Raw genomic sequence first — 12,078 nt, 5'->3', positions numbered from 1 at the left:
CGCCCTTCCAGGGATCAGGGCGGCTAACAACAGGATTAAAATACATAGAAGTACAATATAAAAAGTTAAAAAACCATACCACAATGACATATGAAAAATAAAAAAGCCCCTATAGCCCAACCTCATGGCCACGGAAGAGGAGGGAGGCCCACAGGATATTTATTCGGGGAATGCCTGCTGGAATAGGAAGGTTTTGAGATCCTTCCTAAATTGGGCCAGGGTGGTAGATGAGCGGAGCTCAGTGGGCAGCTTATTCCAAAGGGCTGGGGCAGCTATGGAAAAAGTCCTCCGCGAAGTGGAGACTAATCTGGCCCCAGGCACCTTCAGTAGTTGCTGCCCAGACGTTCTGAGGGTGCGAGGCGGAATGTACGGGGAGAGACGGTCCGTTAGGTACCGTTAGATATACTTTGAGTGCTCATCCATTGCTCATAGTTTCTACACATAAAAAGAATACGAGGGAAGAAAACCAGTCTACATGGATGCATTAATAACTGTCAAGAATTAATTGTAAAGAATATAGTGTAGGTGCTTGGTATCTTCTGGGCTGTGTTTCCAGGACCTCCTAGCCTATGGAAACCAAAATTTGTGGCTGATCAATTATATGCAATGGCATAGTAATATGGTATCCCTTCTATAAAATTACATAACCAGTTTGCTTTTGGGAATTTATATATTTTTAAAATATTTTCAAGCCATGGATGATTGAATCCATGGATTAAAAAAATCAGTGAAGACAGAGGGCCGACTGTATATCCCCCATATGGATTCTTCTTAAAAATGCATTACTAGAATTATTTTAGGTATAAGCATTGCTTCTTGATAACATCGATTTTTTATTTTTCTCCAGAAACCCATGATAATTTATCCTCCTTGTATCTGATCTAGTTCCTTTGTTCCCTTACTTCTTCAGAAATTACAATGACCTATATATATAGCTCCCCACCCATTTGCAAGTGATTAAAACTGAAGGAGTGAGTCCCAGGATGAAAGAAACAATGGGCCTTTATTGCCACCAACTCACATGGAAAGACAAAGGAGCTGAGAAAGCCTACACAAATGGACCTGTGCAATTAGGTTTCCAGCTGTCCTGGTCTACCTACAAAAACTGTTCCAGATCAGATGCCCCTCAATCAAGCTGGAAGAAGAGAGTCATGAACCTTGGAGGCAAGGTCAGCAATGTGACTCCATTGTAGATGCTCTTCAAACAATTAAGACATCATGAGTCTTATGGTGCATTCTGCTGGAAGACAGAGCAATGATACTGGTAACTGACAATAGTGGCAAGATACTTTAAGCTAATTTCCAGTGACAAAAGTGAAATCTTTACAGTAAAATAAAATAGACGCGCCAGAACTGATAGTTCTGGTTCAGCTGATCTACTTCAGAGCATGAGAACTTTTAAAAAAATGAACTTTGCTGCTTTTTCCCATCTAAGGTAGTGCTTCAAGTAACACCATTTGCTGCCATCAAAAAATTGAAAAAGGAGTGGTTAAACATATTTATCAATATATATAGCCCCATTGTAAGATACAGTAAAACTAACACTAGGTTTTAATACATTTACATTGTTCAAGTTCATTTAACAGATTGCAGATAAGTCTTCTAAGAAAATTCCTGAGAGTAATTTTTCTCCCTCCCTCCCTCAGTTTTTCTCAAATAGGAAGGGATATTTTGAGGGCAACATCAAGAAAGAAAGCTGGTGACTGATGTAACCTCACAAATTAGCTTGACTGATCAAAGGAGGGAGAACAGTCAGGTCTGGTTCATAGCCCAAGTGAGAGCCAAAACAGATGGTCGAAAAAAGCCCACTTCCAGGCATTATCGGAGCATGGCATTTACAAGCCACACACTCCGATGATGACCAGAAGCCTCCCTGAAGCCAGTGGTTGCACAGAGGTGAGTGGCTTCAAGATGCTCTGGCGGCACAGCATTTACATGCCACACATCAACAAAGCGTCTTGAAGCCACCCTGGGGCTACAATGGGGCCAGGAAAGCCGATTCTTTCCTGGCCCAAATAGGAGTTGACCTTTTCTGTTCCTATTTGGGCTAGGTTGAAGGAGGATTGAGGCCGCACTATGTGTTTGCCAAGGCCCCAATCCGTCTTCGACAGGTGCAGCTTCAAGCCACCCCTTCTTGCCGGTTGTTCCAGCACTGAAATACCTTGACAATTTCAGTGGGAGTATGGGAAATTCTGATTGTTCTCACTATTTCAACCTTTTTAACTCTTGTTACCTCTTCCCAAAATCTCTCTTACTCAAAAAAATCAGTGTATTATTAAGGTTGCAAACTATAATAAATCACAAGTTAGTATTTTCACTTTGTGGGATTCTTGTCATTTTACAAATAAATATTATTATGTTTCCTTCTTAGAAACTCTGTTTTAATCTGTATCAGAAGAACAACACAAAGGTTGGACCTGTGTTTCTCAAACAACCACATCAATATATATGCTCCATGACAAATTTCTTTTGAAATGATGAGTTATTTCAAAAAATGGCATGTGGCATGAAATAAGGCAATGGAATTCCAAAGAAGAGTCAAAATGTCCACTGGGGTATGTCTTAAGTACTATAGCTCTTTGGATCCTGACATATTTATACTTTTAAAAAGACAATACAGCTGGACAGAGCTTCGCTTATGACACAGAATATGTCCAGTCTATAAGATTGAACCCATACTTATATCCCACTCAAATCAACAAGCCTAAACCCAATGAAATCCATCGGATTAATTCTTACTGATTTCAATCTGGACTACACTGAAGGTTATATGCAAACTTTCATTGGAAACATATGCATGAGATACATCTGAAATTCAAGTAAACTCAAGAGAGACTGTAAATCTGCAAAACTGAAAAACAAAATTTGTTATACAGTTATTTACTAAAAGACTGCAAGGGATCCATAATAACAAAACTCTTGCAGGATGAAATGAAATAAAACAGAATACACACACAAACACATATATCTAGATGGTATTTTAAAGTGCACAAAGATGCTGGAATCTATTTTCAATATATCTGCAACTCTTGCAAATTTCAAGGAAATAAGAGATTTCTTGGCTCTGCTTCATTGGCAAAAAGCAGTAACATGATTTTCCTTCTGCTAAACGACCTATAAAATAGCAGCATTAAAAACATCTACAATTAAATGGATCTGCAGTCTTTAGCATCAACCCTGATGAATATTCAAAATGGTTTTGTCTCTCCACCACAGAACCCTGGAGGTAGTGACCACAATCCTTAAACAGCTGCAGGTGTGTAAGGAAAATCTGTGCACATAGTGGGAGGTTCTCAGCTAAAGAGTTCTGTCCAATAGTATGTTTCAACCAGCAAACCAATGCTGGGGAACTGAATTGCTTCTGTCCTCACCAGTCTCCTGGCCACACCCAAAATCATCTCTAAAGGGTTGGGGCTCTGTGCAGAAGAGATCTGGGGATGTGTACAAGGAGCTGGGGCAGGGCAGAAGGAAATTTCCCACTGCAAATGTGGCAGCCCTAATGTGAAATATTGGACTGAGCTCTAAGTCTGCAGAAGACAAAACATAAACCGTATCTTGCCTCTTTATCAGCAGGAGCTGCTTTCCCAAACAAAAAAGTTCCAACCGCCTGCATGATTCTTCCTTCACACACATGGAGCTTATTTGGTTTGCAGCCAATAACTTTGTTGAGTCATACTCTGGCAAAAAAGTCCAACTATGATCTTCTTGAAATTGTACATGATATCAGAATATATATACTAAACATTGTAAATATGGCAGCTAAAGAAGTTATTTTTTAAAAAAAATCCACCAAGACAAGCATACATCAGAAAAGAGCAACTGTCTACTTGTTCCAAGTTCTACACTACTGACCGGTGCTCCCCACACACATACACGGCACTTGGCCGGATACGTCTTCTGGTGTGACCAGGTAGCTGTGGCAAAAACTTGAAGTACTTGGGCATCAAGTCTAAGCAAGCGTCATGAAACTTCTTGATCCTCCAGTAGTAAATCAGTGGATTCAATGCTGACTTGAGGTAGCAGAGCCAAAGGAGCCAAGTGCTTATCTCAAAAAAGTTGTGCTTGTCGTAAAAGTGGCTGTTGAATGTAGCAATAAGGCTGTAGGTGGTGAAGGGTGCCCAGCAGATTATGAAGACAATGAAGAGAATCAAGATGGTTGTGAAGGCACGAGTTTTAAAGCTCATATCAATGTTCATCTGAAAGGGTCTCTGGAGGCTCATGAGACCAAGTTTGCTGGCTTGACTGAGGCAAATGCTATCTGGGTGGCTATGGATACGAACTGCATTGTGCCGTACTGTGTTGAGGATGCCCATAAAAGAATACAACATCACCAGGAATGGAATGAAAAAGGAAATAAGGACCACCAGTATCACATAGGCACGGTAGCCAGGACTTGTTGAGTAACCAAACACACACTGAGGTGCTTTAGAAGGTATCTGTAGGCTCGGGTTCCCCACAGAGAGTGGGAAAGCCACTACAAAGGCTATAGCCCAGGAGACAGCAATAAGGACTTTTGCACGGTAAGGATTCAGCTTATCCTGCCTCTGAACTATGATAAGGAACCTGTCAATGCTAATGATGAGCAAAATGGCAACACCTTCAATGACAAACAGCCAGAAAAACATAGCAGAGACTCTGCAAAAGATAGCGCCAAAAACCCATCGAGTTGTGATGATAGTTATCAGAGCAAAAGGCATATTCAGCACAGCAAGCAGCATGTCTGCAAAAGCCAAGCTAGCTAGGAGAATGTTAATAGCAGAGCGCATTGCAGTCTTCTGATAGACCATGAGGCAGACAACAAGGTTGCCAAGGAAAGAAACCAGGAGTATAAATATCATGACAGCAGAAAGTATGATCTGGAGTGGCAGGCTCAAGCTCTTGAAGTCTTGCAAAGGAAGGGCAGGTATAGTGTTGTCTGTCAAAGCTGTTGCCTCAGTGGTAACCATGACACCCAAGTGGTATTTCAGTGGCTGCACATTGCCGCTATGAACCAAGAAGAAGGGAGTGGTGATATTTCCATAGGCATTTTCATAGACAATGAAAGTTGCATTGAGGATTGCAGAATGAGCCTGGGTCAGCATTCCAGAAAGAACCATCACTTCAGCAGAGCAGAATGCAGAAAGGAAAAGAAGCTTCAAGGCATTTTAGTTAATAAGGGTGATATGTCATGATCCATGGCCATGAGCCAAATTGTAGTTATATATCCAGCAGGAGGAAAGTAGCGCCTCATTCATTGTGGCAGCACTTTGGTCTAGGAGGAAAAATCAAAATGATAGTGATGAGTACAGTTCTACTGATTTTACTGACAATTGCTATGGAGCACAGCATTGATACCCAATAAATTTAGAAAGAAAGGGAGAGAAAAGAACTAACTCAGGGCACAGTGAATCAAGTTAGAGATAGATAACCAGGCATCACAAAACAACTGTGAAATACTGTATATTTCTTACTAGGGCAAGGAAGGTCAACCGGTGAGGGAAGCACCTCCTATTACTATACAAAGCAAGGTAGAATGGAGGGCTGATAATGATCCAAAATGGAATTCACACAGTATTCTGTCAAATCCTGTATACAATCAAGCTTAAATGGGTATAAGCAGCTGTAGTAAGACATCATACAGCTTATTTGTTGAAACTGCCTTGTATACTTTCCAGCTGCATGTCAACTAAAAACCCAGTCCACAATTCCTCTACCCAACCATCCTATGTTTGGCTGCCATGCTGTCCAAGGCCAACCTGTCAGACAGTGTCACATCTAGCAGCAGGCTGAAAGGGGGACAGGACACACCAGATGCAATAATCACTAGACAAAAACAAAAAGATTTATTTCACAAACAAATATCACTTTCAAGGCATGCAGGGGAGGAGGGAAATGATTCCTCCAAGTAATCCTTCCTTGAAATTTTCCTTCCTGAATTTCTAGTATTGCACTTAAGACTTCAGTGGAACATTTAGAAGTACAGTTCAGGTATCCAAACAAAAGGGACAGACAAGTTAACTAGGAAATGTGAACACAATAAATATGAGTTCTACATGTGAATGATTTTTGGTGTCTCACACTCTGCAATGCTAGAACTTTGGAGACTGAAGAAAAATGTCACTGAAAGGCAGAATTCTAATTTAGGGAGGGGAATTTCCTCATTTCTTCCCCCTCCCTGCCCCACAGATATACCTCTGAGCACTCTGAACATGTTTTAGAGGTGTTCAGCTCTACCTGCCAGAATTTTTGCAAGCAGATGGTGAAAGATGTCAGAAGAACCCAGAAGTCAGAAGAATTACTCAGGAAGTAACATTTATTTTATTTTTATTTTATTTTTTTGTAGAAAATGGTTCTCTGTGTGTTCTGTAAAGAATTTACAAGAGAATGGTGTTCAGATAGTTTTAGGTTTAGCCAATATTTCTTCCATTCTGATATAATAAAAGTTAAATTTTTCAAAAATAAATTTTCTAAATAGTTTGGAAATATTTTTGATTTGTCAGATGTAAGACCTATGTTGAGCTCTTGCTAGAAACAGACTGATACTTATTGATATTCACCATAACAACAAACATGCTTGTACTCCAACACACATTTTCCACACAGATCTTCTAGCAGAAGGGAAAGATGCACCCTACATTATAATCCACAGAACTGCCACTTCCTGCATCTATAAAAATACCCTATATATGGCTGCTAAATTTGAAAGTGTTGCATAGTGGTTTAAGTGTTAGACTACAACTCTGGAAACCAGGGTTCGGTTTCTAGCTTGGCCATGAAACCCACTGGGCAACCCTGGGCAAGTCCCATGATCTCAGCCTTAGGGAAAGACAATGAAAAATCTCCTCTGAACAAATATTTGCCAAGAAAACCCCATGATAGGGTTGTCTTAGGGTTGCCATAAGTCAAAAATGATGTGAAGGCACATAACAACAACAACATCAAAGCAGAAGCAAAATAGTTCATACATTGTTTGGAAATTATGTGGCTTCTAAAGAATGATGGTGCACATCTTTTCCTATTGCCAAGCATACATACATTTGGTGAAATATTAATATCAGTAATAGCCAGACCTAGGAATAAGCTATTTTTGTACAGCTTCCAGAATTCCACAGCATAGTGATTTTTTTCAAGCTTTGATAGTCCACAGACTGCATCCAAATCGCCTAAGTAGCTACCCTTAGTGCACTGTACTACAGGCACCTTGTCTTCTTCATAACCAAGACACATCTTTCTAACTTTCCAGTAAATGCTTAAGGGTAAAGCTGTTTTCATTTCATTTCTGTTGCTTATTTATAGAACCAATGTTCCTATCTGTGTCAAGAGCAAGGGTTAGATCTTGTGTACTTGCATTAGATATGTAATCAGCAATATGTGACATGAGAGGTTGACAGTTTGTCTATATAATGAATACTTTCTTATTGAAATGCTCTTTTACTTACAGAAGAAAAGGAATGAGTAAGTATTAGTAAAACACTTTCCCAAAGCAACTGAAAATGAATGTCATCCATGATCAATTTGTTTCTCACATATATACATGCAAACCTTTCTTTACCATTGTACTTTACTTTAATATTAATACTAATGCAGCCTACACTGATTTTAATACTTAGCTGGATATAAACATTAGGACAAGAGCAAGAACATATGTTCCCAAACTTTACTGAGATAAAGCAAATAAATTTATTTCTACCAAGACTGCACTTCACCTCAAATGCTAATGTGCAATCTATAACCACCAAAGGAAATACATTTGTACATCTATTCTTATTGTAGTAAGAATAATTTAGCATCAGCTTCACTGGCAATGAGGCCCACAAAGGCCTATGACTCAAATAATGCAGCAAAGCAGTGAAGAAAGACAGCAGTAACCCTCAGGGGAACAATGTGAAAAGAAGCATGACAGGAACAAATAATTCAGGATAAAGAATGGCAGGTAACAGAAAACAAGGGAAGTATTTATGTTTATGTTCTTTAGTATTTGTAGTAAATACAGTCAGTCAATCAGCAAAAATAACAAGGCTGGTAAGTGGAAAAACTAGAAACTCAGCATTTATTACTGAGGCTATATGCTGAAAGATGTTCCATTTCAGGGGAAAGCTTAACTTTAAAGAATATCTACGGTACTTCTTCCGTTCAGTTAAACTATAATTGGGGCAGATTAATGCAAATTCATCAGGAGAGATAGAAAGAAACTCGAGACGTATGCCTTGCTGCTTCTGGAAAATTAAGAATGGCATCTAACAAAGAATAATCTAAATTAAGCCACTTTGACCTTAAGCTGCTGAGGAGACTCCCGGGGAAGCTGTAAGACGATGAATGAAACTCATCATGTGTCATTCCGAGCAAGCTGGCCTCCTCTCTCCAAATTGCCAATTTGAGTTGGGAAGAGTAATTCTTGTTTCCATTCACATGGTTACATTATCATGCTCATGCAACCATGCTCTCTCTCTCTCTTTCATACACACACACACAGAGACAGGCAATGTAGTTGTATGGGATATCATGAAGGGAGAAGCAGCTCCTGAAATGCTCAGTGGGCATCTGCAAAGAAATACTAGCTATCGTGGAATTTAAGCTAGACAAGAACTGTTGCATCTGCAGAAAACACAGAAATCAGAAAACATGCAACACTTTTTGCCAATAACTAGGAGAGCCAGGGTGGCACAGTGGTTTAAGCACTGGACTACGACTCTGGAGACCTGGGTTCGAATCCCGGCTTGGGCAAGTCACACTCTATCAGCCTCAGAGGATGTCACTGGCAAACCCCCTCTGAAGAAACTTGCCAAGAAAACCCCATGACAGGTTTGCCCTAGGGTAGCCATAAGTCTGTCAGAACAACAAAAGAAAAATGAGATTCCAAAATACTGCTTCTAGTAATTAGCCTTCACCCAACAAAGGGCACTAAAGTGGCTAGACGACATGTCTTTACAGTGAGGCATCAATCCATTTCTCAACTGGATATGTTACATTATTCTACCAACATGAGATATACACTTTAATCATCTGCATTTTATATGGAGGGGGGGAGTAATTCTGTGGCAAACATGTAAATATTGCTAATTTACTGGTATTAGATAGAGCAGGAAAAGAAGTGTTTCAACACAGAACACCTTCATTTAGACTGATATACAGATACTTGTATGGTGGGTTTTGTTTTAAGCCTTGGGCAAACATGGTCCTATATGCAGGACAAATTTCAGTAAAACTACAATGTCTTGCTAGCATACAATAATCTGAATTTTTTTTAAAAAAAAACCACTTACCCAAGTGAAATAGAGTAGAGTTCAAAGTTATAGCTGTGTTGGTCTACAAAATCAGTATGCAGAGAGATCTTGTAGCACCTTTGAGACTACAGTAATTGAAAGAAAGACATTGGCAGCATGAGCTTTCATAGACTAAAGGCTACTTCCTCAAATGGATAATGCATCTGAGGAAGTAGATTTTAGTCTGCGAAAGCTCATGCTGCCAACTTCTTACTTTCAATTAGTCTCAAAGCTGCTACAAGATCTCTCCACAAGTGAAACAGAGTAAGTGCGGAAAAGGGCTAAGAGGTTTCATCAGTCTGTATAAAACAATTACACTGTGTTGCAGAAGCATTCATCCTCAACACCTTTCCACATTTTGTTCTGTTACAACATGGAACTGAAATAGATTAAACTGGTTTTGTTACCTACACAAGATACTCAAACTATTTCTAATGTGCACAAAACTAAGCAAAGCCAAACTGGCACTTGCAGATGCTTTAAGTATTCATCTCCTACCTAAATCAATACTTGGAACCATCTTGGGTAGCAATTATAGGTGCAAGTCTTCTTAGGTAAGTCTCTTATCAGCTTTGCACATCTGGGTCCTGCATTTTTTTGCCCATTCTTCCTGACAAAATTACCCCAACTATGTCAGATCCAATATTTAACTCAACACATGTGTAAAAAGGAGGAGGGATCAGGGCCAACTCTCTCTCACACACACCCAGGGGTTCCACCCTACCATTTGAGAACCACTGCCCTATTCAGTTCCAGGTTGTAACAACATTATGTGAACAAATCACAAGGAGTGTTAATACTTCTGCAAGGCACTGTAAAAAGCAACACATGAGTTTATCACACAGGGAATAAAGACAGGAGCATAGTGGGATGCTCCCATCAATATCACATGATTTGTCAAAGATTATCATGTAACGTTGCACGACAATGCAAATATCCTGTGATTATCCCGTGAATAAAGAGGAATCATAGCACCGCTTTTGATTCACAGGGTTTTCAGGGATATTTGCAATGTCCCTGCAAGGGCCATCACTTCTTTAACCAGCTTCAAAACGGAGTTGAACACCATCCTGTTCAGAGAAGCGTTCCCAGGCATTGCATGATTGTCACTTGCTATTTGATGCTCTTTTGTTGCCTGTTTTATTGAATCATTTCCTATATTGCATGTAGTTTATATTATTCTCCTTTATTTCTTAGATTGTACACCATAGCCAGGTTTACTCTTTTATATTTATTGGTTTTATGTATAGCGCTATGCAAATCTATAGCGCTATATAATAAAGAAAGAAGAAGAAGTTCCTGCCATTGCAGAAGAACTTCTCCCGGAGAGCCAATGTGGCTTTAGAGCTAATAGGAGCACTACAGATATGGTTATTTGCCCTTAGACAACTACAAGAGAAATGTAGAGAGCAGAACAAAGGGACTCTAGTAACATTTGTCGACCTCACCAAAGCCTTCGACACTGTGAGTGAAAAGGTCTGTGGCAGATCCTGGAACGACTAAGATGCCCCCCCAAATTCCTCAAATGATTATCCTGCTAACGAGGCACAGCAAGGCAGTCAGATATGGTGATGCTCTCTCAGAGCCCTTTCTAATAACTAATGGTGTGAAACAAGGTTGTGTTCTCGCTCCAACTCTATTTACAATCTTCTTCAGCTGATGCTCCAAATGGCTTGGCACATCTCAAAGAATAAGACGGCATTTATATCGCTACTGTACTATGGTAGTTGTTTAACTTAAGCCACCTGAGGGCTCGCACTAAGACTCTAAACTATCTAGTCCGTGAGCTGCTTTTGCTGACGATGCTGCCCTCATTGCCCTACGGAAGAGCTCTGCAGCGCTAACATCTTGTTTCACTACAGATGCAGAGCTCTTTGGGCTGGAAGTCAGTCTAAAGAAAACGGAAGTTCTTCTTGCACCACAGGAAGAACACTACCATTCACTCATGTAGGCACTCGTGCTTAGTCCATCCAGCAGTTCACCTACCTGAGAGCATCATCTCCTCAGACACCAAGATTGATAAAGAGATTGATCACCAGATTTAAGCAAGGCATATAGTGCATTCTTCACAAAAGAGTCTGGAGTAACAAACACCTGAGGCGACGCACAAAAATCAGTGTGTACAGAGCCATTGTACTGTCTATTCTCCTTTATGGGTCTGAAACATGGGTCACCTATTGCCAACACCTACGACTCCTCAAACACTCATCAGTGCTGTTTACACACAATTCTAAATATACACTGGACTGACTATGTGACAAATGTTGCTGTCCTTGAGCAAGCAGGGATCACTAGCATTGAGGCCATGCTATTGAGGAAGCAGCTGTGCTGGGCAGGACATGTTTCTAGGATGAAGGACCATCGCCTCCCAAAAATAGTATTCTATGGTGAATTTGCCACGAGTCAGCGTAAGAGGGGTGCCCCAGAGAAGAGATACAAGGACTCTCTGAAACAACACCTCAGGCTCGGTCAAATTGATCACCAACAATGGTCTGCCCTGACCTCACATCGGGAGGCATGGAGACACATTATCCACAATGCTGCAGCCTTTTTCTAGAATTCACGTCAAATGAGTCTCGAAGAGAAACAACAGCGCAGAAAGAACCACAACTTGGAAACATCACCCAAGGAGGCACTCTGCTGTGCTTTCTGCAACCGGACTTGTTTATCTCAGATTGGTATTTTGAGTCATCAATGCGCTTGTAGAAAGCGCGGGATGAGTCCTTCCTGAATCTTTGTTCACAAAGAAAAGCCAGAGAGAGAGAGAGAATTATTTAATGGTGAAACTACAAAAAGCAGATTATTACAGATTTCAATAACATGATGAAGGAAATGA

General features: G+C 40.2%; 1 protein-coding gene across 2 annotated transcripts in view; it reads right to left on the bottom strand.

Moving 5' to 3' along the window:
• Positions 1 to 687: 687 nt before the first annotated feature.
• Positions 688 to 12,078, bottom strand: part of GPR63 (G protein-coupled receptor 63) — a 30,652-nt gene continuing 19,261 nt past the window's right edge. The window contains exons 1-2 of one of the 2 annotated variants that reach the window (XM_042453814.1): positions 8,252 to 8,615; positions 688 to 5,251 (exon numbers count right to left, since the gene is read on the bottom strand). In XM_042453814.1, the coding sequence (XP_042309748.1) occupies positions 3,840 to 5,096 (1,257 nt within the window). In that variant the 5' untranslated portion in view covers positions 5,097 to 5,251; positions 8,252 to 8,615 and the 3' untranslated portion in view covers positions 688 to 3,839. Of the gene's footprint in view, positions 5,252 to 8,251; positions 8,616 to 12,078 lie in introns of those variants that run through there. The other variant, XM_042453725.1, reaches the window with a different exon arrangement.

This window comes from Sceloporus undulatus, chromosome 1, assembly GCF_019175285.1.
Source record: "Sceloporus undulatus isolate JIND9_A2432 ecotype Alabama chromosome 1, SceUnd_v1.1, whole genome shotgun sequence".
In the NCBI taxonomy this organism is placed as follows: Eukaryota; Metazoa; Chordata; class Lepidosauria; order Squamata; family Phrynosomatidae; genus Sceloporus; species Sceloporus undulatus.
This window is presented reverse-complemented; position numbering and strand designations above follow the sequence as displayed.